A 27,650-nucleotide genomic window follows, 5' to 3' on the forward strand; every position below is an offset into this window, starting at 1 on the left:
TCAATTCTCTTGTGTGACCTAAAGGTATTTTCTAAGTGACTGAAGTGCTTCATTTAGTGTGAAATTAGAGTAATATGTGTTAGGCTTATTTATTCAGTTATTAATTTTATATTCATCATAAAAACTAACATATAAACATTGACACATTTTGGACTATAGCCTGATAATTAAAGGGAATTATATCTGTGTCAAATATACTATTTTAAAATTTGTTACATTCTTAGTCATGTTAAAAAGCAATATTTGGATCAATGTGTGGTATGGATTTTTGTAGATTTTTCTACTCACTGAGGCATGCAGTCAATACCTAATTTCTCTAGAGATATACTGCATTTAACATAGTGAAGCTTTTTTAAATACTTGAGACCTGTGCATCGAGTGTTATAATACCTGTTTTAATTTGACATCGTTGATGACCATAAAATATGATATCTAAATTGCATTTTAAACATCCATTTGTTTATGTAATATATTCAGTATTAAGGAAAGAAATGGTATTACCTACTTTTAAAATTTTGCCAGTTGCTGTGGTATATTAAATCCAGTCTTCTGTATTTCTTGCATGTCTTCATTTCACTCTAATCAAGCATTCCAATTTGTATGTGAAATAAAATAAAAATACAAAGGGACTTCAACATGTTTGTGGAAAAATTCCTTTACCTTTTAAGTCCGTTTTCATAAGAACATTTTGATGCTCCTTCATATATGTGAAATAAGCTGAGAATGTATTTTAACATCACCAAACTTTAGAAAATGACAGCATTTATCTTCTTAAGCAGTAATGAAAAATGGAAACCCATTTTACAATTTTGCTAAGATACTAAGTTAAATGAAAAACTGAATGATGTACTCTTTGGTAGTCAAACATACTGCTCATTTCTTTTAGATAAATTTGCTAAAAATCATTACAAGACTAGTCAGTTCTGACTCATAGTGACCCTTAGTAGAGTTTCCAAGGTTGTAAATATAAACAGGGGTCCTGCTGTGGCATTGTAGAAGAAGCATAGGACTGTTTACCACAAGGTCAGAGATTCAAACCCACCAGCTGCCTCTCTGAAACCCTGTACAGGGCTGTTATGAATTGGAACGGACTCAGCAGCGCTTAACAACAACAAATCTTACAGGAGCAGAGAGCCTCATCTTTCTCCAAGAAACAGCTGCTTTGAACAGCTAACTTTGGTTTGATTAGCTTTGTGAGCAGTCCAGTACCTATCCTACAGTGCCACCAGGCTTCTTTTAAATGCCAGTGAGTCATTTCCTACTCATAATGATCCTGTATAGGATTTCTGAGGTGTGGATGGTAGGTTTGAACCACTGATCTTGCGGTGCTTCTTCTTGTTGTTAAGTACAGTCAAGTCAGTTGTGATTCCGAGTGAACCCTGTAAAGCGTTTCCAAGAAACAGTTGTTGGGTTTGAACCACCAGCCTTGAGGTTAGCAGTCCAGTGCTAATCCTACAGCACCACACTTAATATTGAGATAAGTAATAATAAAGGCATTATTCTTTCTTTATGACATATACCTAATTTTTACATTTGGTCATGACTTATAAAGTTTTGAATATGTTGACTTTTTAATTTCTATGGAGACATAACAGCCCAAATTTAAGATACATTTATTCTGTTTGATAACTTTTTCTAAGTCTCACATAGTGTTTCACACTGAAAACTAGTGTTTAGAATTTACAAGGTACTGAAAAAATAGGAGGGACCTGGATTGAACATTTTATTTTAAAAGTGACACTCATTGCATTGCACTAGTGACTACCATAAAAATTTCCAGCTCTTTCCACATCCAGTTTGACAAAACACTGAATTAAACACGTTACTAGTTGGGCAAAAATAGGAATAAACTTCAAATTTGTTCTGCAGTTGCTCACCCGCCACTTCTTCACGTGAGCATCTTATTTAGGTGTGTTCTACTTTCTTGTTGTCTTTTCTGAGCATATAAACTAGTATTTTGGACATTCAAACTCTGCCTGAGGCAAACATTTTCCATTTCACTATGTTATTAACTGCCAAACCCTTCATAGTGTGGTGTGTAGTCCATAATTTTGCTCAATATAAGAAATAAAACAAAAAACACTTTATGTAAATATTCAGCCCCACTTTGGGATTAACATTTACCCTTCTCTTTTCTTCCAATTCCCCTTTCATTCTATTTGCTGAATTGGACAGCAATAATTCTGTTTTTAAGAGCTCTGATAGCGTAGTGGTAACGAATCGGTCTGTTATCCTCAGGGTCAGCATTTAGAAACTACCAGCTGCTCTGCGGGAGAAAGATGAGACTTTCTGCTCCCGTAAAGATTTACAGCCTCGGAAACCCTGTACAGGGTCGCTATGAGTCGGAACCGACTCCACGGCACATAGCAACAACAACAACAACAATTCTGTTTTTTATTTATCTTTATAATAAGGATCAGCCCTCCAGAGTCTCTTTTCTGTTGTTCTCCTACCAGCTTGGAAAGACCATGTAACAGTTTTTTGTAACTAACTGTTTCAGCTGGAGAGCCTTCTTCATCAGTATGAAGTAGTTTGAAAAAAAATCGTTACATGAAAGAATAATTGCTTGAAAATGTTTGAGTCATGCTGCTTGGACCTCAAGATCTGCTGCTTGCTTATACCATCTCAAAGCAACCGTCTTTCTGTCAGTATGTCTGTGTGTTTTAAGCTGATATAGCTACTTTAAAGACCAACCTACCTATTGAAGTAATGTATGGAATGTTGTTAAAATAATTCTAAAGGCAAAGCAGTTATTAGATTGTGTGAATCCTTTGGATTGTGTCCGAGTTTGGTTTCAATGCTGAGCCCTATCAGTGTTTGCTCTATGATGTTGAACAAGTTATTCATCCTCTCTGAGCCTCTGTTTTCTTATTTGAGAATAGGTATAATAATGCCTTATATGGTTTGGGGATGCTTAAATGAGATAATAAGAAACTGTAGTAGCAGCTCCATAAATCACATCAATTATTTTTTATTTTATATATGCATTCAAATGTCAGCTGTTCCTGGACTCTGCCTTCTAATGAAATAGAATTTAAATCCCCTACCCAAGCCTTTTTTTTTTTTAAGTGTTGCTGGTTGTTGTTGTTAAGTGCCATCGCGTTGATTTGGAGTCATAGCAACCTTTTATAGGGTTTCCAAGGGCTGATTAGTAGATTTGAACCATTGACCTTGCAGTTCAAACTGACCTTGCAGTCCAGTGCTCATCCTATAGTGCCACGCCAGGATTCCAGTGTTACTGGTAGCAGTATTTTATACATTCTGGAGTGTTGAATACGTGAGAGCACCACAGACTTTCAATAAAAAGACACATTTACTTTGCTACACATTTGTAAGCTAGATAAAAATTAGATACTAATTTGAACAAGTATAAAAGAAAAATCTTGGTAATTACTAGATCTTGTCACATTTCTAAGCAATAACACCTGGAATAAAGTTTGATTTTTTTAGAACTATATGAAAACTCACTTTTAACAATTTTATTAATTGCCTAATACAACTGAAGACCTTATGTATTTAATTTTATGTATTTATTTATGTGTTTAATTTTCTCTTCGAGCAAAATATTTTACATTTAATTATAAATTAAATTATATATCACAATGTGTTTTCTACCCAAATGAATGACAGTGTATCAACAAGGAATATATTGCCCATCATTGTCGAACTTAAAGCTAGAAACAAAAAGGTTAGTGGCAGAGCTGTCTTTAATCTTTAGGATTCTTAACCCAGGGCTCTATCTGTTTAATGATTCATTTAGCATGTGTTTAAATGAATTTCAAGACTGTGCAATCAAATCAACATTCAAATGTTTAAAAAAATATATGTTTTTAATAGTTAGATATTAATAGACTTTTTCAACTATGATCAATTGTGTTAATTATATAGATATGGAAGGTTTTTAAATGATTCTTCTGTGTTTATTAGGTTGAAAAGAAGACATTACTGGTATAGTCTGAGATTTTAACTTCAATAAAACAAATCAAACTTTCTAATTTGTTTTTCTGAGAGGAAATTTGAGATGGATACACTTAGAAAATTAATAATATTGTCTCACTCTTTAATGATGAGAAAGGGTAACTTTCGGGTGTTCTTTTTAAAATTACTGTCACTTGTGTAGAACTTAGTGCAAAAATAAATAAAATGTTTATGTACCTTGTGTGGTGCTATAAGGTAAGCATTGGACTGCTTACCACTTGGTTGTCAGTTTAAACCCACCAGCCACTCCTAAGAAACCCTATACAGGGTTACTGTGAGTTGGAACCAAATAGATAACAATTAACAACAACAGTTATTAGCATATATATGCAATAAAGGAATATAAGTAAAAAAATTTAAATTTGATAATATGTTTTAATTAGGTAAGACCAAATTATTATAGTAAAGTAAATTCTCAAAGGGCTATTTCAAATGAAGACCGGTTTATGGAAGACTGACTTTAGAAATTTAAATGACTTATCCTTACTTACAGCCTCATATCAATTAATCCCTCAGTTGGGGTGTGGAGAGGAAGTGGCTGGAAAGGTTCATTCATTTTCATTCTGATAGTTTTCCTCAGAGGGCCTCTGTGTAGCCTATGTCATCCAATCAGGTGTCAGAGTATCAGTTTTGAAACTTAGAGAATGTGATTCTTTTTTTTTTTTTTTAAGTGGTGATGGTTGGGAACTGCCATAATGGAAACACACTTGTGTGAACACATTTGTACAAATGGAACCATTCCATTATTAATGGGAGATTTATTACCGAAGAAAACGCTACAGAACAGCATGGCAGAGATTGTGTTTTTATTTTAATACGAGAGCCAAGTCTTGCATTAGGACATTGTTGAAGCTTGTGCAGAAAGTAAATGGCACCCTTGGGACGTTAGCATTCTGCTAGATTGAAGGGCCTTTAATAATCTAATACTCTAATAGCAGTTAAGATAGAGTATGTGTAAGAGCTAATCTTGTCTTCTGCTTTTATAATAACTTATGTGTAGTAACCAAAAGTAGTTCTGATGTGTTGGCAGCAGTGCTCTTAATAGATGACTTTTTAAATTAAAAACTAATTTTATGGAGTGATTTTTCAGAGTGTATTTAAGAATGATAATGAATAGAATTCCTATTTACAGCAGGTTTAACAGCCATCATGTCCTTAAGAGATTATATATCTTACACAGATGAATATTGAAGTCATGGTATGAATGTGAATGTCAGTCCATTGTTTTATAATGATTTAGAATGCTAATAAAAATAGTGAGTATATTTTGTGGGTATTTGATAGTGTTTTAATCATTATGTCATTGATTTCTTAATAAATATCAATAATGTTTGGTGTATTTTTTGGTCTTAGTCCATCTTTTGGAACAAGTCACTGTGAAATACATTTTAAAAATAAGATGAAATTAATCTAATGGCATATAATAATTTGATATAAATGGTATTTACAGTGACCTGAAAATGTTTTTCTTTTACTATTATTATTTTTTTTTACTGCATACCTGTTTTATATCAAATCCCTAAAGCCTCTATTTGACTGACTTCAAAATCTACTCCTGTCCCCACTGTCGCCTCCCACCAGCACCCTTTTCTCATCTTTATATTTTCTGTTCAAGATATAAAGACACAAATTTTAGCTTGGTGCTGCTTCTATCTGAAATTCAGACTTGTAAAAATTTAGAACTGTGTACCCCAAACAGCAGGCATATTTGATTCTGTCCTTCCATGTAACTGGAGAATCTTAAGACAGACCTGGTTTTTAATACTGCACACTAGATGGCAGTTTTGTCATATTCTTCAGACTTCAAATGCTGCTAGTGTGAGTGGAACAGGAAAGGCCATCCATGTTTAGTCTGCACTCAGAGGGGCTCTGCATGACCAACACGGACCCCGTGGACTTCCTGGAACATATGTTAGCAATTTAGCTGCAGACATTTATTTCTTTATTTTACTGCTTAGCTCTTTGAGAAAGTGTTGGTGCCGGGTTATGGGTTGTCTGGATCATGTCAGAGGCCATGGGGATCAAGTTCATGTGACAGACCAGACTAAGGAAGGATGAAGTTGGAGGAGGTGAGGAAACTGACCCTTACTTTCAACAGCAACAAGTCACTGCCTGTCTGTGGACTGGGGCCAAAAGCTTGGGTGTTTAAGTTTTACTCCAGCTGAACAAACAAAGTCCTTTGCCCATTTGGCTTTTTCGTGTTTTATCAACAGTAGTTCACTCAAAGATTTCCCTATTTCTTAAGAACTTCCCTATCCCTCATCTTTGACTCTTAATGCTTACTCCCGCAGCCCTGTCCAGACGAAGTGACCTTGAAATCCTCGGCTACTGCATGCTACGGTGGTTATGTGGGAAACTGCCCTGGGAACGGGACCTGAAGGACCCTGTGGCTGTCCAGACTGCTAAAACAAAGTACAAACTTGCAAGTACTTCATCATTTACCGAAACAGGTCTCAGGGAGCTCACATCCCAGAGAAGACTGCCATTCATCCAACATGAAAGCCGGAGCAAATTTCTTTAATTTAAAAAACATTGTCCAAAAACCCCAAACAGCTAACAGACATAAAATCCATTCAAATAGCACCTACAAAGCCACATGTACATGAGTTGCAGTGCAAACTGTTAGATGAAATATACATTCCTTTACGTGGTGTTTTCCAAAACTTAGATTCTAGGTGGTCGTATTTTCAAGGAATAGGATATTCAAAGTAGCATTGTATAAGTATATAGAGGCAGTCTGAGCATGTGGTTGATATCAGCTGTACAAAGCAACAATGTAAAATGGGGCAAATATTTTTTCAAAGGCGTGTATTTTTCAAATAAGAGCAGCAGAACTCTTTCTTAATCCCGGGTCCTGGAGGGAGTATGTTTTGTTTCTTGAGGAAGAAACAAACAAAACTTTTACAAGGGGACTTCAAAAATTTGGTAAAATGGAATTTAAAAATAATGGAGTTTTTCTACAACTTTTTGATGCCTGCTCATATATGGGATATTTACATAAGAGATAGTCTTAGAGCCACATAAACATTTTTAATATTCCATATTCCATTTTTATCACCTAGAATCTGTTAGCATGAAAATTAGGTCAGACTAAAAACAGAGTGTTTCACTATTTTTACTTTTCTCTCCCTGATCAGACCTGAGAAAAAACTCAGTTGCCTGTAGCATAAATTAGGCACCAAGATCTGTTTAACAGTACTTATCTACAGATAAAATATAACAATTGGAAAAGGCAGCTAAGCTTTAGTAGGGCAGGTCACAACAGAAGTGTATAAAGTAGTTATCTTACCCATAGAAATCAGACTTCAAATTCAGTGTGGCATCTCCTCAATAGAAAGGTTAACCTTCGGCTCAGAATAATACAGATTATGTTTGTGAATCCTGACATATATGTAATATTTCTCCTCTCAGAATCTAGATCATTCTAGTCCCTTGTCAAAAACTGACAAATTTATGTAAGTCAATATTAGAACTATATAATCCGTTGTGTTTTACTACTGGTGTGACGCTGTAGATCAGCACTGGACTGCGAACCACACGATCAGCAGTTCAAACCCACCAACTTCTCGGATACACTTTACGGGGTTGCTATGAGTTGGAACCAACTTGATGGCGCTGAACAACAACAAATCAGTTTTTTATTGCAGTGACTGATATGCCCGTTTTATCCTTCACGTAACTGACGTCTTTCAGTCAGTGTACAGTAATGACATAGCTAGACATTCTTGGTATCTAGTTTTCCAACTCAGTTTACCTAATTTTAATGCTGTACACTTCATTTTAAAAACTAACATTTTAATTTTACTAGTTCTATGTGTTTTTCTTATAATAAGCTTTACAAATATGATTGGTTTTAGTCTTCTACCTGTCAATCTATATGCCTTCCTATCATCTGTAGAGAATGCATTCAATGTAAGTAGCTACAATGAATGTATCTACTTATATATTATTCATGCAGAATAATAGGGTATCATGTAAAATAATAAAATATGATCCTAACAACCTCCGTTTATATTTGAGGACTCAATATATGTTAAAAGGAGCTCTGGTAGCATACTAGTTATGAATCGGGCTGCGAACCTCAAGGTCAGCAGTTGGAAACTACCAGCTGCTCCGCTGGAGAAAGATGAGGCTTTCTGCTCCTGTAAAGATTTACAGCCTCGGAAATCCTATACAGGGTTGCTATGAGTCAGAACCGACTCCACAGCACATAACAACAACAACAATATATGTTAATATTTATTTTTACTTGATTAATAATATAAACTTATAAACTAGTAAACCTAATATCAGTTGTGAAGTTTATAATTCAGATAAATCATATATACCTTTTTAAAGTTCTTCTGTTACTGCTAAGTTGTTGTTAGTCATACTGAGTCAGTTTCTATTCATAGCGACCCTGTATAGGGTATCTGAGGAGCAAACTGGTGGGTTTGAACCCCCTACTTTGTGGTTACCACTTCAGTGATTATCTGAAAGCACCAAATGAGGGTGTATAGTATGCAATCTATAATCATAAGTCATTCAACTTGCTATAGAAAGCATAACATTGAATGTTTTCATAAAGTCATGTTTATATATTCAGCCTAAACACTGTATCTCCCTTTTGCCCTTGGTTTCCCTAATATAGGATGGTGTTAGATTGATACATTTACTGTTGCAATTCTGCCAGAGTTTGTGAATCCACTGTTTTAGTTAGAATTTCATATTTTTGTGGCTGAAACAACTAAGGCAGTTGTACCTGTTCAGTCTAAAGCACTGGAAAATATGAGAAAATTGGAGTTTGTTTGTTCTTTGTTTTTGTTTCTTTGAATATTTCTTATTAACCTCCTTAATTATTGGGTAGCATAAACACTGCTCAATGAAGAGCAGCATACAGAAATAATTAAATACTAATGCCCCTCTTCATTGGTAGTACCAGAGGAAAAATATCCTGAAAATCCAGATAACATGTTTCTCTGATACATTTTCATTGTTTTTAAGGAAAGGATCAAGACAAACGTCCCTATTTCTGCATGTCTGCATGCACAAACTTGGAGCTCAGCTGCTAACCAAAGAGGTTTGCAGCTTGAACCTACCAACTACTCTGTGGAGGAAGATGTAGAGTCTGCTGCACTAAAGATTTATAGCTTCGGATACCCTCTGGGGCAGTTCTACTCTGTCCTTAAGGGTCACTGTAAGTCCGAATCCACTCAGTAATAGTGCATTTGAATGCTTGACATTGGTTTTATACCATAATCCTACGTTGTGTAGCTTCTAGCTGATTGATGTAAAATTGGTCCATAGGTATTGGGGTTCTTTTCTTTATCTCTACTTACCTTGTCACCCCTTACAGGTGGATGAGACAAGTCTTTGAAAGCCACAATTCTGGTGACCCACAGTCTAGAAGTAGAATTTTGTTTTCTAATCAAAGCAGTGAGTCCCTGGATTCAAAACAAATTCGTTGTGTGTTAACGCTGTGTATTTTGTTCTAGTCTGCTGGATGAGCTCCCCGAGTCTGTGCTTAAATGGGCTCCTTCTGGAAGCAGCTGCTGTAAGTCAAATGATCACTTCTACCTTCCCCCGTGTGCTTTATAGTTTACACATTTGCCACTCTTGTTTTGTAACTTTTGCTTAACCTGCCCTCACCCACCCCCACCAGACTAGGGGAAATTCTGTCAGGGTTATAGATTGCTGGAATCAAAGTATTTAGGTTGTCTGAAACATTAAAACACAAAAATCCTCTGCTGATTGTTGTTGTTGTTTTAAGATACATACAAGGGCGCTTGCAAAAATCTGTGGACAAATGAATTAAAAGACAATGGAATTATTTGGTATATTGAGAATCATGCATAGGTTTAATAATCAGCTGCATCTGTTCTTCTCTAATTGTGGAAAGAAGATAAACTTAAGCTAAGGAAAAGCGAGTTTCAACCAATAATTTAAAAAAACAAATCATTAAATGTTTGGATGCTGCTTTGACACTAGGTTGCTTTGTGACTAAACTCCCCCCCACCCCCAAAAAAAAGGAGATTACAAAAGTATGTGGCCTTGGAATTTGGAAGAATTGTATTTAATTTTTTTTTTTTAAGTTAGTGTAGACTTTTTTTTGGAATTCTTTAATTGACAGTTATTATCAGTGTAAAATACCAAGTCGATTCAGAATCACCCAAGTTCCTGTCATTTGTGTATGCATACATGGCACATTGTTCAGCTCTAATTTCAAATTGAGTTAGATTGTCTTCTAGAAGAGATTCAGCTCCTGCTGTCAGACTTGGTTTTTTTCAGAGACGTGTACAGAGTAAATCTTGTTCTCTGGTTATATTGGGTAATCACAAAGTTAGCCTTTAGCTGACTTCCAAAAGTCGGTATCTCTCCTAACCCCCCAGTTGCGGTCATGTGGCATCACAATTTCTATCTGGGATGGAAACTAATTTATAGCCTCTGTAGAATAGAGACCAAAATGTTCATTTCCATAGGAAATGAAAGAAGAATGAAGGGATTCTTAAGGGGTTCTACTTTCCCACCTCTATTTCCCAAGTTCCATAGTCTGTTCCAATGTGAATGTTCTGCTTCCTACTTTCTGTAGTACTTTGTCTTCCAATGGGAAGAGAACACACAGGATTCTCATTTGGAGACATAAGTTAGAGGATAGGTTTCTTTTTTGTTTTAGCAACTGCACTGAAAAACTTGGCCAAAATGCCAGTATTACTTTGGAACTAATTTTCCTATGGGCATTTTTACTAAGTCATACAATTTATTATTTATTCCAAAGTGCAGTAAGAAAGAGGGATGGAAAGATGTCATTTAAAAAATATATCTATATATCTGTATCTTTCCTGTTCATCCTGCACAAAAAGTAACTTTTCAGTTCAGAAAAGAAAGCCCTGTATTGTGCACAATAAATAAATTCTGTGGATCAATGTATATTTGGTGATATTTCTATTGCTAGAGATGAGTTCAGTTTTGAGTCAAAAGAAATCGAGATGGGAGGAATGTCAAGCTTCTCATTTTCAGTACACACTATTTACTGAGCTATATTTTTTAAAAACAAAATGTACATTTCTGTTTCCAAAGCACAAAATGTTGAAACTTTAATATGAAGCTTCAGTATTGAGTGAAGGTCTCGTCAATTAGGACGTTGTTTGAGCTTAGGAGGATGGATATGGCAAGCATGAAAACTAAAGGAACAAGATTTACAAAAGTCTTATTTACTGAAACTTTGTGAAATCAAACAGGCAAGTAGTTTGCATCTAGCATGTCCGACTTAGTATAATAATAATAGCTTTAAAAGTTCCTGTCTCTGAACCTGGTAGTACTGATACTTCATATTTCACTATCTTAAAAAGCAGATGAATCAAGAGTATCATAATTTTATACTACTCAAAGCATTTTGTTTTATAGCTCTGGAAATATGCTAGTAAATTAAAAAAATGAACCTAATATAATAAATCCAGATCTTGAAAGGCTAACATTTAAACCCGTACTACATTGCAATAGTCTAAGTTTCAGGTTTATAATAATAAATTTATAAAGGAGGGTGCTCGTTTCTTTTTCTTCCTCTCCCGTCTTACCGGTACTTCATTTTCCCAAACCCAGACCCATAAAGGCTTTGCAGCACAGCTGCTGTCAGCTGGTGGAGTGCCAGAAGTCTCCCATTGTCTTCTAATGGTGATTGGTGAAAAGTGTTTCCAACATATTCAGCCCTAGTCTCTATTTGAGATATTTGTGCTAGTGGAATTGTCAGACATACCAAACTTGGGTTACCAATCTTCCCAGGACCAAAGAACCACTGAATATCTATAGTAAAATGATAGTGAATATAATTTAATCTTTTGTTTTTACCATCCCCTCAGGATTTGGGTGCCCTAAAAGGCTCTTAGAAACATCAGTTAAAAATGTGATGATGAAACTGTAACCTGGCAAGCTCATAGAGAGCTGGTTGATCAAATGTGGATAGAAGCTGATACATCTCATAAGTTAGAAAGGAAAGAAACAGGTCAAATAATTGCCACAGTGTTGTTGTTTTTAAAAAAAAAAAAAAAAAAAAAAGCTACTGGTTCTCATTTTATCTACCGAAACCAAAAAATCCCACTGCCATGAAGTCAATTTCAACTTAATAGTGACCCACCCTATAGTACAGAATAGAACTGTCCAATAGGGCTTCCAAAGCTGTCAATATTGTGTGTGTGTGTTTCATCTGTCTATGTTTTTTTAATAAATTAGTTTATGTTCTTGTGGTTTGGGTGAAAGTTTATAGAGCAAATTAATTTTCTGCCCAACAATTTATAAGTGTTTTGTTTCATGACACTAGGTGAAGCCCCCTTAGTGTAAGCACACTCTTTTCTTTTTCTCCATGGGTTCCTCATTTCCATTTGTCCTTCTTTCCTCCCCCATCCTGCTTGCTGTGCTTTGCTTTGAGGCAGATGCTGCTCTTTTGGTCTGTGATTGATAGTTGTGACGAGAACATTCCTCCAGGGTGTTACATTCACTTTATAGGCCTGTCTGTTGCTTGACTGAGTCTTGGTGTGGTGCTGTAGGATAAGCACTGGTCTGCTAACCCCAAGGTTGGTGGTTCAAACCCACCAGTTGCCCCTTGGAAACCTTTCTCAGGATCGATAAGGGTCGGAACCAACTTGACGGCACTTAACAATAACAACATTGCTTGACTGAAAGTTGCTCCTTTCGGGGGGCGTTTAGTTCCAGGTTTAAAAGGTGTTTATGGGCCACACACTCAGGGGTTTCACCAGTCTGTCCGACTAGTAAGCCTGGTCATCTTTATGATTTTAAGTTGTTTTCTACGTTTTTCACCCAATCTGTCCAAGGCCTTCTGCTTTGATCCCAGTCACAGTGAGTAGTGAGTGGTAGCTGGGTACCATCTAGTTCTTCTGGTTTCAGGTTAGTGCAGGCTGAGCTTCCTTTGGACTAATTATTCCCTGGAATCTTTGATTTTTATTACTCTTCTCTGTTCTAGGTGGGAAGAGACTTAATTGTATCTTACACAACTGCTTCCATGGAGCCAGTCGGTCCTCATCAAAGTAGGATGTAGAACATTGTCTTCGTGATTCTGTTATGCCAAATGACCTTAATGTCTCCTGAGACTATAGTTCAAGGCTGTAAATCTTTATAGAAGCAGACTGGTACATCCTCCTACATTCAGGCACATTAACCTCATGTTTTCAGGAAGTAGCTCTGGGCTCTGTGGTGTTCTCTGATGTTTAGTAGGGGAAGAAGTTGATGACCATTACTTTTAGAAATATTCCCAGGAGGGAGTCGAGACCAGTTCAGTTTCTCTGTCATTCCCTGCTTGAATTGAGGTTAAGATGGAGGAAAGTGAAGGATATAGAGTCAGTCTTGCCATCCCAGTAAATTTCCTAGATTTTCCTGCCATGGGATATAGATCTTTTAGTTAGAAAGCCAGAGTGCTTGAATCGGCATCAGTAATATGTTTATGAAGGAGAGAGATTGTAAAAACTGGTTTGTGGAACAGCTAAACATCTCTGTGGCGAAATGAAATTATACCAGTTTTTAAATAGTGTCTAGTGTTTATCACTTACTTGCGTTCCAGTTTTTGATGGAGCCTCTACCTGACACTGTTGTCTTTATTGTTAGGTACCATCAAGTTGATTTTGATTCATAGTGATCCTTTACACAACAGACTGAAACTGTTGGCGCTTCCCCAGTCCTGTGCCCTCCTCACATTGTTGTTCTGTTGGAGCCCATTGTAGCAGCCACTGTGTCCGTCCCTCTCATTGAAGGTCTTCTGTTGTTTCGCTTACCCTCTACTTTTCCAACATGATGTCCTTCTCCAGGCACAGGTCCCTTCTGTGATAGCATGTCCAGTATACCTGAGATGAAATCTCACCTTCCTCACTTCTCAGGAGCATTCTGGCTGTACTTTTTCCAACACAGATTTGTTTGTTTTTCTGACAGTCCATGGTATATTTAATATTATTCACCTCCAACAACATAATTCAGATGTAACAATTCTTCAGGTTTCTTTACTCATTACTCAGCTTTTGCATGCAGATGAATTGGTCGATGACTTGGGTGAGGCACACCTTAGTCATCAAAGTGACATCTTTGCTCTTCAGCATTTTAAAGAACTCTTTTGTAACAGAGTTGCCCAATGTAATATGGCATTTGATTTTCTAAGTGTTGTTTGCATGGTGTTGGTTGTGGATCTAAGTAAAATACAATCCTTGACAACTTTAATCTTTTCTCCATTTAACACAAATCCAATTGTAAGGATTTTTTTTTTCTTTATGAGTAATCTATACTGAAAGCTATAGTCTTTGATCTTCATCAGTAAGTTCTTCAAGTCTCTTAGCTTTCAGCAAGCAAGATTGTATATGAGTCTTCTTGTAGGTTGTTAATGAGTCTTCCTCCAGTCCTGATTCCTGTCCTTCATCAGACAGTCCAGCTTAATATATTGAGAGTGTGCAACTCTGACACACTTTTCCTGATTTTAAAGTACACAATATCTCCTTGTTCTGTTTTAACAGATGTTTCCTGGTCTATGTATAGGTTCTATATGATCAAAATTAAGTGTTCTGGAATTACCATTCTTCTCAATATTATCCTTAATTTGTTAATGATGCACATAGTCGAGTCCCTTTGCGTAGTCAAAGAAACATACCTAAACATCTTTCTGGTATTCTCTCTTTTAGTCATGCTCTGTCTGATAATTAGCAATCATATCACTTGATCCACGTCCTCTTCTGAATCTTAAGTGACTGTACTATTGCAACCGTTTTTGAATTATCTTCAAATTTTTTCTTACATGTGATGTTAAGGCTGTTGTTAGATAATTTCCACATCCTGGTGGATCACCTTTCTTTGGAATGGTACAAATATTGATCTCTTTAAGTCACTTGGCTAGGTAGCTGTCTTCCGAATTTCTTGGCATAGACGAGTATTGTTGTTGTTTAGTGCTGTTGAGTTGGTTCCCACTCATAGCGACCCTGTATAAGGTTTCCAAGAAGCAGCTAGTGAGTTTGAACCACTGATCTTGTGGTTCTAACTGACCTTGCAGTCCAGTGCTTTATCCCACAGCACCACATCTGGAAGAGTGGGTGCCTGTAAACTGTGTCAGTTTGTTGAAATGTTTCCATTTGTTTTCCATCAGTTCCTGGAGCTTTGTTTTTCACTAATACCTTCAGTGCAGTTTAGATTTCGTCCTTCAGTACCATTGGTTCTTGATCATATGCTACCTCCTGAAATAGTTGAATGCCAACTAATTCTTTTTGATACTGTAACTGTGTATTTCTTCCCCTCTTCTTTTGATGGTTCCTACATCATTCAGTATTTTACCCATAGAATCCTTCAATATTTCAGTATCTAAATATAAATTTCAATATTTATATTATTTGAATTTTTGTCTTCAGTGCTTTCAGCTTGAGAAACGCTGCATGTTCCCTTTTAGTTTTCTAAATCCAGACCTTTGCACATTTCATTATACTGAAACTATATACATATAAAAGCAGCTATGTTTTAACTTTTGGTTACTAATTCTATGTGTAGTTAAACGTTTGTAATTCATAGTTTGTGTGTGTGTGTGGGGGAAGTGACTGTAGCCATAGAGTAATTAGAGATTACATTACAGAAGATAAAGTTAGCTACTTCTCCTCCTTCTGCTGGCTAACCAGGGAGACAAGCAGTAAAAGCACCGGCCTTCACACAGGCTTCACTTAGGGAGGACTTGAAGGGGACGGGCACATTCTAAAGCCAATTATGGCTTTTAAAAACAGTAGATGTCGAAGTCACTTTTGAATAGGCTGTTATAATTACAAATAAGGCTTATATTAAGGAACACTTGTTTTGAACTAAGGATCCCTGGTGGCTTCATAAAGAGTTCCTTGGAAACTTTATGGGCTAGTTCTACTCTGTCGTATAGGATCACTAGGAGTCAAAGTCAACTTGGTGGCGATGTCTTTTATGGTGTTTTTAACTGAATTTCTAAAAGTTTAAGTTTTAAGACAAAGCATGAAACTTGTCTGGACTATTATATTATTCATATAGCTCTTAGTAGTTGCATCCCATAAATTAAATTCAGTAACTAACTGTGATTATTAAAATTTGCTTACTTTTTTAAGATTAATGAATTATAAACACCTCAGCAAAGATTAAAAGCTGATCAGTTCTCGGAATTCCCAAATTTGTAGGTCACTCTATTGCAGTCTGTTTTTTTCAGTGCATGTTAAAAAGAAGTGCTTTTTCCTGAATTGTTTCATTCTTAGTGTCTTTAGGCCCTCTCTCTGTGTATGTTCATGTGTGTAAGCAAGATAGAGAAAACAAAGAAAGTTTAAAGCGATTAGAGTCTGGACAGTTCTTGCCAATTATGAATGACTTAAAACATTTTTAATACTTCACAGGTGAAATAGCTCAGTATTTGGAATGCACTTATAGTTTAGGATATGATGAAAAGCCAAACTATGAAAAGCTCAAGAAAATTCTGAACCCTGGTGGAATACCTTTTGGACCACTGGAATTTTCCACTCGTGGACATAGTGTAAACGTGCGTACTCCAAACAATCAAAACGTAAGTAACCTAGTCCCTGGGATCCTTTTCTACCAAATGAAGTTGTTTTAACCTTCAAAATGAGTCTGCCAACCCGGTTTCTTGTTCATTATATTTAATTCTTAGTTACCTTAACAGTAACTAAAGTTCTCAGCCTTCAAGGAGAAAGTTTGTTGAAAGTTCTTAGAGAAAAAGAGCAGGGGCAGGTGGCCTGTCGTGTTCTAGTTAAAGGAATACAGCAATCCATGAGGTTGTGGGGATCTGGTCAGGGCAAGATTAAAGGACAGTACAACTTTGTTAGTGTGATCCTTTATTTATTTCTTTATTGCCCTGTTTTTGTCTGCAAGTCTGGCCATACTTTTGGTGATGATAATAATATTCTCAGATTGAGCCAGATTGTTTCTATGTGTTGGTATTTCAATGTGTAGAAAAAATTTATTTTAAATGAGCTATGAGTTATTTTAAATGAGAAAAGTTGCACCTTCCAACTGACTCCCTCATTTATTTATTTTTGCTATTTATCTAACAAAATAAATAAATACATACAAGAAGAAAATCAGAACATGGAACAATAAAAACTGACATGGCACTGTAGGATAAGCACTGAACTCAGAACCACAGGTCAGCAGTTTAAGCCCACCAGTTGCTCCTTAGAAGCCATATACACTGTCTCGATGAGTTAGAACTGACTCGATGGCACTTAACAACAACACCAACAATATTTTAAGAGAGGGTAGGGGAAGCATGAGCCTGCTGCTAGCAATATTACTGGATAAGCAAATAAGTCCATCCATATGGACTCCTGCTAGTGGATCAGCACCGGACTATGAACCATAAGGTAGACAGTCCAAATCCACCAGCTGCTCCTTGGAAATCCTATACTGGGTCAGTTCGAGTCGGAACTGACAGGACAGCACGTAACTACAACTATCCATATACAATAGAAACGGCGTAGTGCTTTTGTTGTTTTCGTTTTAAAAATTTATTTTTGTAGGGGTCTTTGTTCTTCTGTTGTGTATACAATAAGGCCAGGTCAGGATGCCATTCATTTTTAATATTTCTTATGAACTTTGGATCATCACAAATGTTCAGGAGCCAAGAATGCAGGATGCAAACTAGTGTGACTGATAGGCTGCTAGATGAAGGGTGAGTCAAGTATCAGCGCACAGATGGCTCTGATTTGCTGAATTTTGTAGCTGCTGCAACTGAAGACATAAAATATCCTTCTAGTCATAAATTAGCTCTTTGGAAGCAAAACCTTGGCACCAGAGCTTTACAACCTTCAATTAGTAAGGAAAGAAGTATTTGAATGGCTGTGGTATTGACATCTGCAGTCCTGCATAGTAATCATTCCTAATAGAAGAGAATATCTGTTTGAGGAGGTTTTGCATGGCTAATTAACTACCAGTGAGAATATGTAATTTTTTCATGATCTCCTGATTGTCACCTTTCTCTCATGATACAATTACATTTTATTGTAGCAAGTGCCTCACAAACCAATTGTCAGCACTATTTACGTATTGCAGAAGGCAGAACAAAAGTTCATGTTTAATAAAAAGCCACTGGATTTTGATCTTGATGATTACTGAAACTTATTTTAACAGTTTTATTGACTTTTGTGTTTTTTTATCACTCTTGCAACAAAACAAGAGTCATTTCCTTGACACAGTATTTCCTTTGCAATAATGGTCACCCCTTAATCTACACTAATTTAAGTAGGGTTTTGGGGGTGTTTTTTTCTTCCTTTTTTGTAGTTTTTCAGTTTCATAAACTTAATTGAAATATAAAAGAAGTCATTTTGAAAACTGATAGCTGTATCCTCTGATATAAAATTCTAATTATTATCCACCAGAATTAAATGGAAAGAATGTTTATTGTGAAACCATTTTTATATGCAGAGAATAGAACATAAAACACTTTTTCCCAAAGAGCCGCCATCAAAAATATTTTATTCCTTTTTTTTAATTAGAGCACTTTGATTATGAGTAAAAAGAATGTACTAAGAATCACATGCATTCTTAAGCCCTAAGTTAATTTCTGTTAACAATGAATGCAGCCTGGATATATAGGCAGGAAGATGATCTGAAGATGGATTTTACAAGAGCAGATCAATATCTATTTGATGATCATTTTATTTCTCTAATATCTTAAGTACACAAATATATTTAATGACAGTATACATGCAGTATAGGTTCCCCCTACTTTTAAGGGGTATTATGATAAAAACCAAGTTTGAAAATGTTCCAAAGCAAAGCCTGGTGACCTGACCTGCCCTGTACTCACTTTCCCTGAGTTATGCAAGTACAGGATGATTTCCACACTAGACTGCATGCATAGCAGAAAACACTGAAAGGCCAGAATGAAGAGCTGTCACATAGCCCCAAGTTTCTCTCATTTTCATCAGAATTCCTTTAATAGAAACTAAAAATATCTTGTTGGATCACTTTAGTTGTCTAACAGACTAGTGGATGAAGTTCAGAGTTGTACTTTTTTGGACAAAAGTACTTAAGTAATGAAGTTCTGGACCCAGAAAACATGCAGGCCATCCCTGGGTTTCAAATGAGATCTACTGCTATGTCTTTAAGTGGAATTTGTAGGTGAGTCAGTACAGGTGCATAAGGTTCTTATTCAGCCTCACTTTGGTGCTGGAAGTCTTTTCAGTGAATTAAAAGCTGCAGGGGCCGGAAGTGAAGGTGATTGTGATGAACAATTTGTTGTGACAAGGGGTTAGTTCAGTCATTTAGAAATGAGGACACATTTATGCAACGTTTAAGTGCAAATGCGGGTTGTACTTAAGTTGGATGTTCATAACCAGAGACTGCATGTATGTAGATGTGAATCATATGCTTCTATGAGCCCAGGTGGCACAGTGGTTGAGTGGTTGGCTGTAGCAGGAAGATTGTCAGCTTAAACCCGCTCTGCAGGAGCAACATTTGGCTGTCTGCTTCCATAAAGACTTGTGCCTTGAAAACCCAGTGGGGCAGTTCTGTGCTGCCCTATAGTGTTGCTAGGAGTCAGAATTGACTCAACAGTGTTTTATTCTTTTTTTATTCTAGTATTCAAAATAAAAAGAAGTCTTGAGTGTTTAATTTAAAAAAATCATAAAGGTTATTTCCTTTAGTATGTTGTTGTGTGCCATCAAGGCAGTTTTGACCCATAGGACCCTAGATAGTGTTTCTGGGGAGGGGCTGGTGAGCTTGAACCAACGACCTTGCTCTTCAAACCGACTTTGCAATCCATCGCATTAACCAACAATGCCACGCAGGGCTTCTCCTTTAGTATAAGTAGTTATATTTAGCCCTGGTGATACTGTGGTTAAAGTGCTCGGTTGTTTACCAAAAAGTTGGCGGTGGGAACCCACAAACTGCTCCATGGGACAAAGATGTAGCTGTCTGCTTCTGTAAAGATTACAGCCTTCAAAACCCTCTGGGACAGTTCTTCTCTGTCCGTGAAAGTGATACTTTTCCCTTAAAAGCAAATCTTGCTGGGTATTTTGCTCCATTGAAATGATGGTATGTACAGTTGAAAGCTCTCCCTAGAAGTTCCGGCAGCTCCTGAAGTACCACTGTCACGTGAGAAGAATCTGTCACCAGGGCTACCCATTCACAGGGATTCAGTCTCCAAAACTGACTGAAGAGAATCACATTTCAGTAAGAATGCTTACTTGGAGGTAAGCTGTAGAATTCCCAGATGGGAGTGCTAAGTCAGTCTGGGAAACCAGCATTATTGAAGGCCAGCTTCAATCTTGGAGAGTCATAAGTCCTATTAGGCATTTTACCAGTATCCTCGTCTTGATTGCAGTGCCTGAATTCATATTATCGTCGCGTACTCAGGAGCATACCAAGCCACCCACCCTTCCTAAGGGTAAGAGAAGTGGCTGTAAGCCAGGGTTACAGTGTTCACACCATCCTACATGTCACATAGTAAAGGCCTGTTCCTTCATTCACCATAAATCTGTGTGCCCCACAGCAAATCTAGAGGTGACTCATTGGTTATTCAGAGTAGTCGTCTTTGTATGTTGTTGTTGTTAAGTGCCGTCGAGTTGGTTCCAACCCATAGCGACCCTATATGGGGTTTCTGAGGAGCAACTGGTGAGCTTGAACCACCGACCTTGCAATTCAAATGGCTTTGCAGTCTGACGCATTAGCCCACAGCGCCACACCAGGACTCCAATTGTTGTATAGCACTTAAATTTTACAAAATTCGTTCCTGAACTTTCCTTTTTCAAACTACCCTATGAAGCATCTTGTTTTGTTGTTGTTGTTTTATATATAAGAAAAGTAAACTACAAATTCTATATTTCTTTGACTTACTGAGTTTTTGGAATCCAAAGTCATCCCCGATTTCATAGACTAGTGTTCATTGCCAGTGGAAATTAAATGAATATTGCCTCATTTCAATGGGTATATTCTTGAAAGTATCACACATCTGGATAGTAGCCTTGATTTGATTATGTGGGATGTCCAGGGTATTTTCTTACATCCTTTTCTTTCATTCTGTACACATCTAAGAGTTAAGCCTCATCATCCCACTAACTCTTTCTTAACCATTTTTAAAGTTTCCCTAGAAATAGACATTTTCTATGTATTGGATATAATTTTGTTAGCTAGAAGAGCCCATGGTAGCTCAACCTAACAATCTTGCTAACTGACAGCCAATCCTAGAGGCATTATCTCTCCCAGGAAGCTTCGTAGAGGCTGAGTATATTATATAGTAGTTTCTGTTTATTTATCAGAGACTCCCACGTCAAAAACTGTATACATCAAAAGTATCTAGCATATAAACCAAACTCATCCCACTGCCTAGCATATAAAAGGCACTAAAACAGTATCTCAACTAATCCTTCATACTATGCTGGAGATCTCATGATAGAATTTTACAAGACCAGTGTCTACTCATTACAAATACATTTTTTTAAAAACATAAAAGACAGCTGTACACATGGACCTCACCAGATGGAAAACACAGAAATCAAATTGACTACATCTACAGAAAGAGACAGTGGAAAAGCTCCATATCATGAGCCAAAACAATGGCAGGGCAGACTGTGGAACAGACCATCAATTGTTCATATGCAAGTTCAGGCTGAAGCTGAAGAAAATTAAAACAAGCCCACCAGAGGCAAAATAGGACCTTGAATATATCCCACCTGAATTTAGAGATCATCTGAAGAACATATTTGATGCATTAGACACTAAAAATCAAAGACCAGAGGAGTTGTGGGATAACATCAAGAAAGTCATACAGGAAGAAAACAAAAGGTCATTAAGAAGATGAGAAAGAAGTAAAAGAACAAAGTGGATGTCAAAAGAGACTCTGAAACTTGCTCTCCAGTGTAGAAATGCTTAAAGCAAATGGAAGAAGTGAGGCGGTACAAGAGCTGAACAGAAGATTTCAAAAGGCAGCTCAAGAAAACAAAGTCAAATATTATAATGAAATATGCAAAGATCTGGAGTTAGAAATCCACAAGGGAAGAACACACTCATCATTTCTCAAGCGAGGGAACTAAAGAAAAAATTCAAACCTCGACTTTCATTATTAAAGGATTCCATGGGCAAAAATATTGAATGAAGCAGAAAGCATGAAAAAAAGATGGAAGGAATACACAGAATCATTGTACCAAAAAGAGTTGGTCAGTGTTCAGCCATTTCAAGAGGTAGCATGTGATCAAGAGCCAATGATCCTGAAGAAATAAATCCAAGGTGCATTAAAGGCATTGGCAAAGAACAAGAGACCAGGAATAGATGGAATACAAATTGAAATTTTTTAACAGCCTGAATGATGCAGCAGTGGAGGCACTCATTCATCTATGCCAAGAAATTTGGAAGACAACTGTCTGGCCTACTGACTGGAAGAGATCTGTATTTGTGCCCATTCCAAAGAGAGGTGACCTAATGGATTGCAGAAATCATTGGAAAATATCATTGATATCCTATGAGTGTCAAGTTTTCCTAAAGTTAATACAAAAATGACTGCAATCATACACTGACAGAGAACTTCCAGAGGTTCAAGCTGGACTCAGAAGAGGACATGGAATGAGGGATATCATTGCTATGTCAGATGGATCTTGGCTGAAAGCAGAGAATACCAGAAAGATGTTTACCTGTGCTTTATTGACTACGCAAAGGCTTTCGATTGTGTGGATCATGACAAGCTATGGACAATATTGTGAAAAAATGAGTATTCTAGAACACTTAATTGTGCTCATGAGGAGCCTGTACATAGACCAAGAAACAGTTGTTTGAACAGAAAAAGGGAACACTGAACGGTTTTTAATCAGGAAAGGTGTGTGCCAGGTTTGTGTTCTTTCACCATACTTATTGTATATGATGAGTACATAATCCAAGAACCTAGATTATATGAAGAAAAATGTGGCATCAGGATTGGAGGAAGATTTCATTGTTGTTGAAAGTGAATGAGACTTAAACTACTTACTGATATGAAGCTCAAAGACCACAGCCTTTATTATAGGTTGCATCTCAGTGTAAGGAAAACTTTTAATACTCACCAGTGAACCAATGAACAATATCCATATGAATGGAGAAAGTATTGGAGTTATGAAACACTTCATTTTGTTTGGATCAACCATTAACACTCATGGAAGCAACAAGCAAGAAATCAAACAATGTATTGCACTGGGCATATCTGCTGCACAAGACCTCTAATCTTTAAAGTGTTGAAGAGCAAAGATGTCAGTTTGAGGACTAAGGTGCACCTGACCCAAGCCATGGTATTTTCAGTAACTTCACATTTATGCAAAAATTGGACAGTGATTAAGGTAGACCATAGAAAAAGTGATGCATTTGAGTTAAGGAGTTGGAGGAGAATATTAAAGTATCACAAACTGCCAAAAAAAAAACCATACATCTGTGTTAGAAATGCAGCCAAAGAAACTCTTTGGAAGCCAGGATGGCCAGACTTTGCCTCTCATACTTCAGACATATTGTCAGGAGGGACCAGTCCCTGGAGAAGGTTATCATCTTTGGTAATGTGGAGGGTCAGAAAGGAGGAAGACTCCCAACTACATGGAATGGCACAGTGGTGGCAGCAGCAATGGGCTGAGGTATAGCAACGATTGTGAGGTTGGCCCAGGACTGGGCAGTTTTATCATTCTGATGTGTATAGGGCCTCTATGAATTGGTGTCCACTCAATGGCACCTAACAACAACAATCCTTCATTTTGTAGAAGACATTTCACACTAATTGGTAAGCCAGTTTTTTAAATAGGATAACACAGTATGCAAAACCTTGGGAATCCTTTTGTTCCACACGATTGATACGATATACATTTATTACCAACGTGACTTCCCTAGAAGAGTGGCTGAGGAGGCGGTTACACATGAATTTTCCCAGTTGTTTGGGAGGGTTGGATGGTGGAAATAAAGAACCTCTGAATAATTAAGAAGCATTTCCAATTTGCAGGTTACTGAAAGGCAATGGTTTTGCCATCCATTGATAGCTGGGATCATGGGAGGAAGGGGAATAAAGAATGGTGTTGTGACAACTTAGACCTAGCCACAAAACACCAGCATGTTTTAAAGGGGAGGAAGGAGTGAACACAGTTGGCAGTAGTAGCTAAAATTCAAGGGACTACAAATTAAGGCTCTGCTTGCCCCGCCAATGTAATTCATCCTCTGTCTTGGCACTGGCTACTCCATTATTTCCCTTTGTAAGGTTCCTATCATCTGCCCCCTATTTAGCCCATGAAAGAAGGTGATGACACTTTCAGCTGCTCTAAACATGAAGCTGCTTGAACAAATATTTCACATAAGAATCTTCACTGTAACTTTCAATCTCCCAGCTGTATTGTGGAATCTGCTCTTCTATTTCTGAGTCTGCTTCAAGGTTATTGATAGTCAGTCGTCCCCAGATTTCTCTATGGTGTCAAATAGTAACCTTAGAGATATCAAGCTTACTGTAGAACTTAACACCTGGTACACAGCATTGGGTGACAAGAACTGTTACTCATCTCGCTATAAGCTTAAGTTACCTGCATAAAAAAATAAGCAACATCATAAGCTCCTTTTATATTTTCACATTAATTAGGCTCACTTCAGTGATAGAAAACTGACTAAGAGTTTAATTAAAAAGAATTTAAACTACAAAGATGTACTGGATCCACTCCCAGCAAAGGTTAATAATGAATTTCATACGCAGTTTTAAAATGTGACAGTTTTCTGTAAAAATGCTGTTTTCAACAAGCATTTTATCTGTAGAGATCACTTCTAAAGAGTACATAACAGGGACATGAATTTTCATTGTTCTCATCCTGTTGATGAGGAAGGAGCTGGATCTTACCAACTACGATATTTTTTCTATACTGCCCATTTGTTGCTTTCTTCTTTCTTCATTTTTTTTTCCTTTTGGCAAGTTGAGCAAGTTGAGAATTTTCAAAAATCTATACATGAATGTTTTTTTTTTTGTTTGATGTCATAAGTTTTCGTTCTCTATATATTTGTTACTCGCTATCAACAGGTTGATTCACAAAGAAAGGCTGTAACAAAACAATTCAATCAGATGCGAAATAGGCTAACAGAGAAAACTGCTCCCCATGCTGAGGCGCGTGCAACACGGAGGCAAGTGGCTAGGGAGGAAGTGCCTTCATGCCCTTTCCCAGTGTCTAACCAGGAAACTGCTCAGGTGAGAGGTTTGTCATCTTCTTCCTTTCTATTGTTTTGGTTTTTAATGTTAAACATTAGCGTACACCCTTTTGGAATAAATATGTTTTATTTTCTCCTAAGGGCCAAGGTTATATGGTTTTGTGAAATGAGAAGGGACAAAAATATCCTTTCCAGCTGATAAAATCAAAGTAGCCGACACCAGTTATCATAGAAAAAGAATGGTGCCAAGCCCACTTGCGTACAGATCTGATTTCTTTCTTTATCCTAAGAATGTAATGAAGTGCACTTAAATTTTTTATGTCATCTATGATCCATTAGGGACTCTTAACATATTTTAGATGTTTACGTTGGTTCCTCAAGTCTAACCCTTCTAATCAAATGTAAGTAAAGTGTTTCTTGGTCAGTATGGTTGATATTTTAAAATGATATAGTCTTTGCATCATTTCTGTCCTTTGACTAGATAGTGACTTCCCTTTAGCAGATAACTTATTCAGGCAACAGCAAAAATCCTTCCTATTCTAACCCTTTTTGATAAGAGCAAGAAACATGTAATGTATTTACATCTTCACATTTAAAAAAATCACAGTGGCCAACATTTTATATGATTAACCATACCATCATTTTCCCTAAATGATTTGATCTAGCTTACAGTATAAAACAGTATAGTAATGCCCTCACCTATGTACCCTTCCCCTTAAGAAAAACTGGCATATTAAGCATCTGGAATGTTAATCACCAGACTGAGCACTGAAATTGGTTCTGACCTTATTGGCAGTCAAGGTACAAAATGGCAGCATGTTAGTCCTGAATTCTCTTCTCACCAGACGTGTGTATTTTTATCCACAGAAATGCCTGTTTTAGCACTCCAAGGGGCCTTTTGCATTTATTCTGGCATAAAACAATAATAACATCATTTGTTTTTTGTTGTTAAGTTTTAAATTTAGTTTTTTTGAGCACTAATAAGATCTTTTCTATTTATTCTGCTATAAAACAGTAATGGCACCATTCGTTTTTATTTTTGTTACTTTTTCCATTTATATAAGGGAATCTCATTCGAATGGACATATTTTATATTTCCTATTTGCAAAATGAAAGACACATAGTGCTTGGTGACAGAATTTAGAGGTTCATGAGAGTTTTTCTCAACTCTTCACCATTCATGGAATGACCTGGTGCATTAGGGTAGGGAAGGACAGGACGAGTGAGATCCCAAGCAAAGAAATGGATTCACGTGGTCTGAGGTGACACTGGGAGATGGGATCTGTGTGTATAGTTTGTTATCTCTCCCAACAGTCCTTCATGCCCTTTCCCAGTCAATTCCCTTCCCTGAGAGGCAGCCATTGTTCCGATTTTCTGATTCTTATCGCTAGTTTAGCCTCTTTTAGAATGGCACAGACATGCAGTCATACAATATGAGTATGACTCTTTGGTGGTGGGCTTTTTTCTTTCAGTATATGCTCATTGAGATGTACTTTGTTTTTCATGATTACAATGGTTTTCTTTCCTTTGCTGAGAATTACATTGTGTAAAGACATAATAATTTGCATATCTATGCTCCTCTTAATGGACACCTGGACTCTGTGACTTCTGGCCACCACAAATATTTCTATGCATTTGGGGCACAAGTCCCTCTGTGGGCACGTTTTCATTTCTCCGGAGAAGTAGACTTGTTGGATCTTACGTATACTCAACTACAAAAATACTTGACAAGGTGCTTTTGAAAGTGACTGTACCATTCTATACTTCCAGCAGTGAAGTGCAAGAGTTCAGACCTTTCCACATCCTTCCCAACATTTGGGGTCGTCAGTCATTTTCAATTTTGTCATTCTAATGGGTATGCCTTGGTATGTTTTCTTTTGAGAAGTTCTTTTTCAAGTGTTTCCCTTTTTCACTTATGTGTTAGTTTATAATGACTTTTTTTTTTTTTTTGGCAGGGCAGTCCTGTATGGAAACTTAAGAAAGCTTTGCTTAACCGTAAGGTCACACAAATATTTGCTCTATTTTGTTTTAGAAAGATTATAGTTTTTTCTTTTATGTTTAGGTCTATGAGTCATCACAAATTAATTCTTGTTTAATAGTGTGAGGTAGGGTCACTTCATTCTTTTCCTATGGACAGAAATGTGGATATTTTTATTTTCTCACAATATTCTTCTGAGTTTTTTTCATGGTCATACTGGCCTCATTATATGAATTGGAATAGTTCCTCTATTTTTATAAAATAGTAAGATTGGTCTTTCTCAAATGTTTGATAGAGTTTAGCAAGGAATCCATCTGGGTCTAGAGTTTCGTTGCAAGGAATTTTTTAAATTATGATTTTGCTATCTATAACAGATGCAGTGATCATTAGATATTTTTTTCTTGTGCCAATTTTGATAATTTTATGTTTTAAGGAATTTTCCATATCATCTAAGTAGTTGGATTCATTAGTACATAGTTATCCTTGATTTTCTTTGATTCTTTTAATATCTGTATTTATGTCCCCTTTTCATTCCTGAGAATGGGAATTTTTGTTGCCATTGTTGTTGAAAACATAGCTAGAGGTTTATCTTTAT

At 36.7% G+C, this 27,650-nt stretch overlaps 1 protein-coding gene across 1 annotated transcript in view; it reads left to right on the plus strand.

The window, feature by feature from the left end:
- Positions 1-27,650, plus strand: part of VRK2 (vaccinia related kinase 2) — a 112,027-nt gene that overhangs the window by 75,842 nt on the left and 8,535 nt on the right. Inside the window, exons 8-11 of the mRNA XM_006868031.1 lie at positions 6,270-6,390; positions 9,453-9,511; positions 16,332-16,498; positions 24,953-25,117. Coding sequence (XP_006868093.1) covers positions 6,270-6,390; positions 9,453-9,511; positions 16,332-16,498; positions 24,953-25,117 — 512 coding nt within the window. The remainder of the gene's footprint in view (positions 1-6,269; positions 6,391-9,452; positions 9,512-16,331; positions 16,499-24,952; positions 25,118-27,650) is intronic.

Source organism: Chrysochloris asiatica, unplaced genomic scaffold (genome assembly GCF_000296735.1).
Source record: "Chrysochloris asiatica unplaced genomic scaffold, ChrAsi1.0 scaffold00114, whole genome shotgun sequence".
Lineage (NCBI taxonomy): Eukaryota > Metazoa > Chordata > Mammalia > Afrosoricida > Chrysochloridae > Chrysochloris > Chrysochloris asiatica.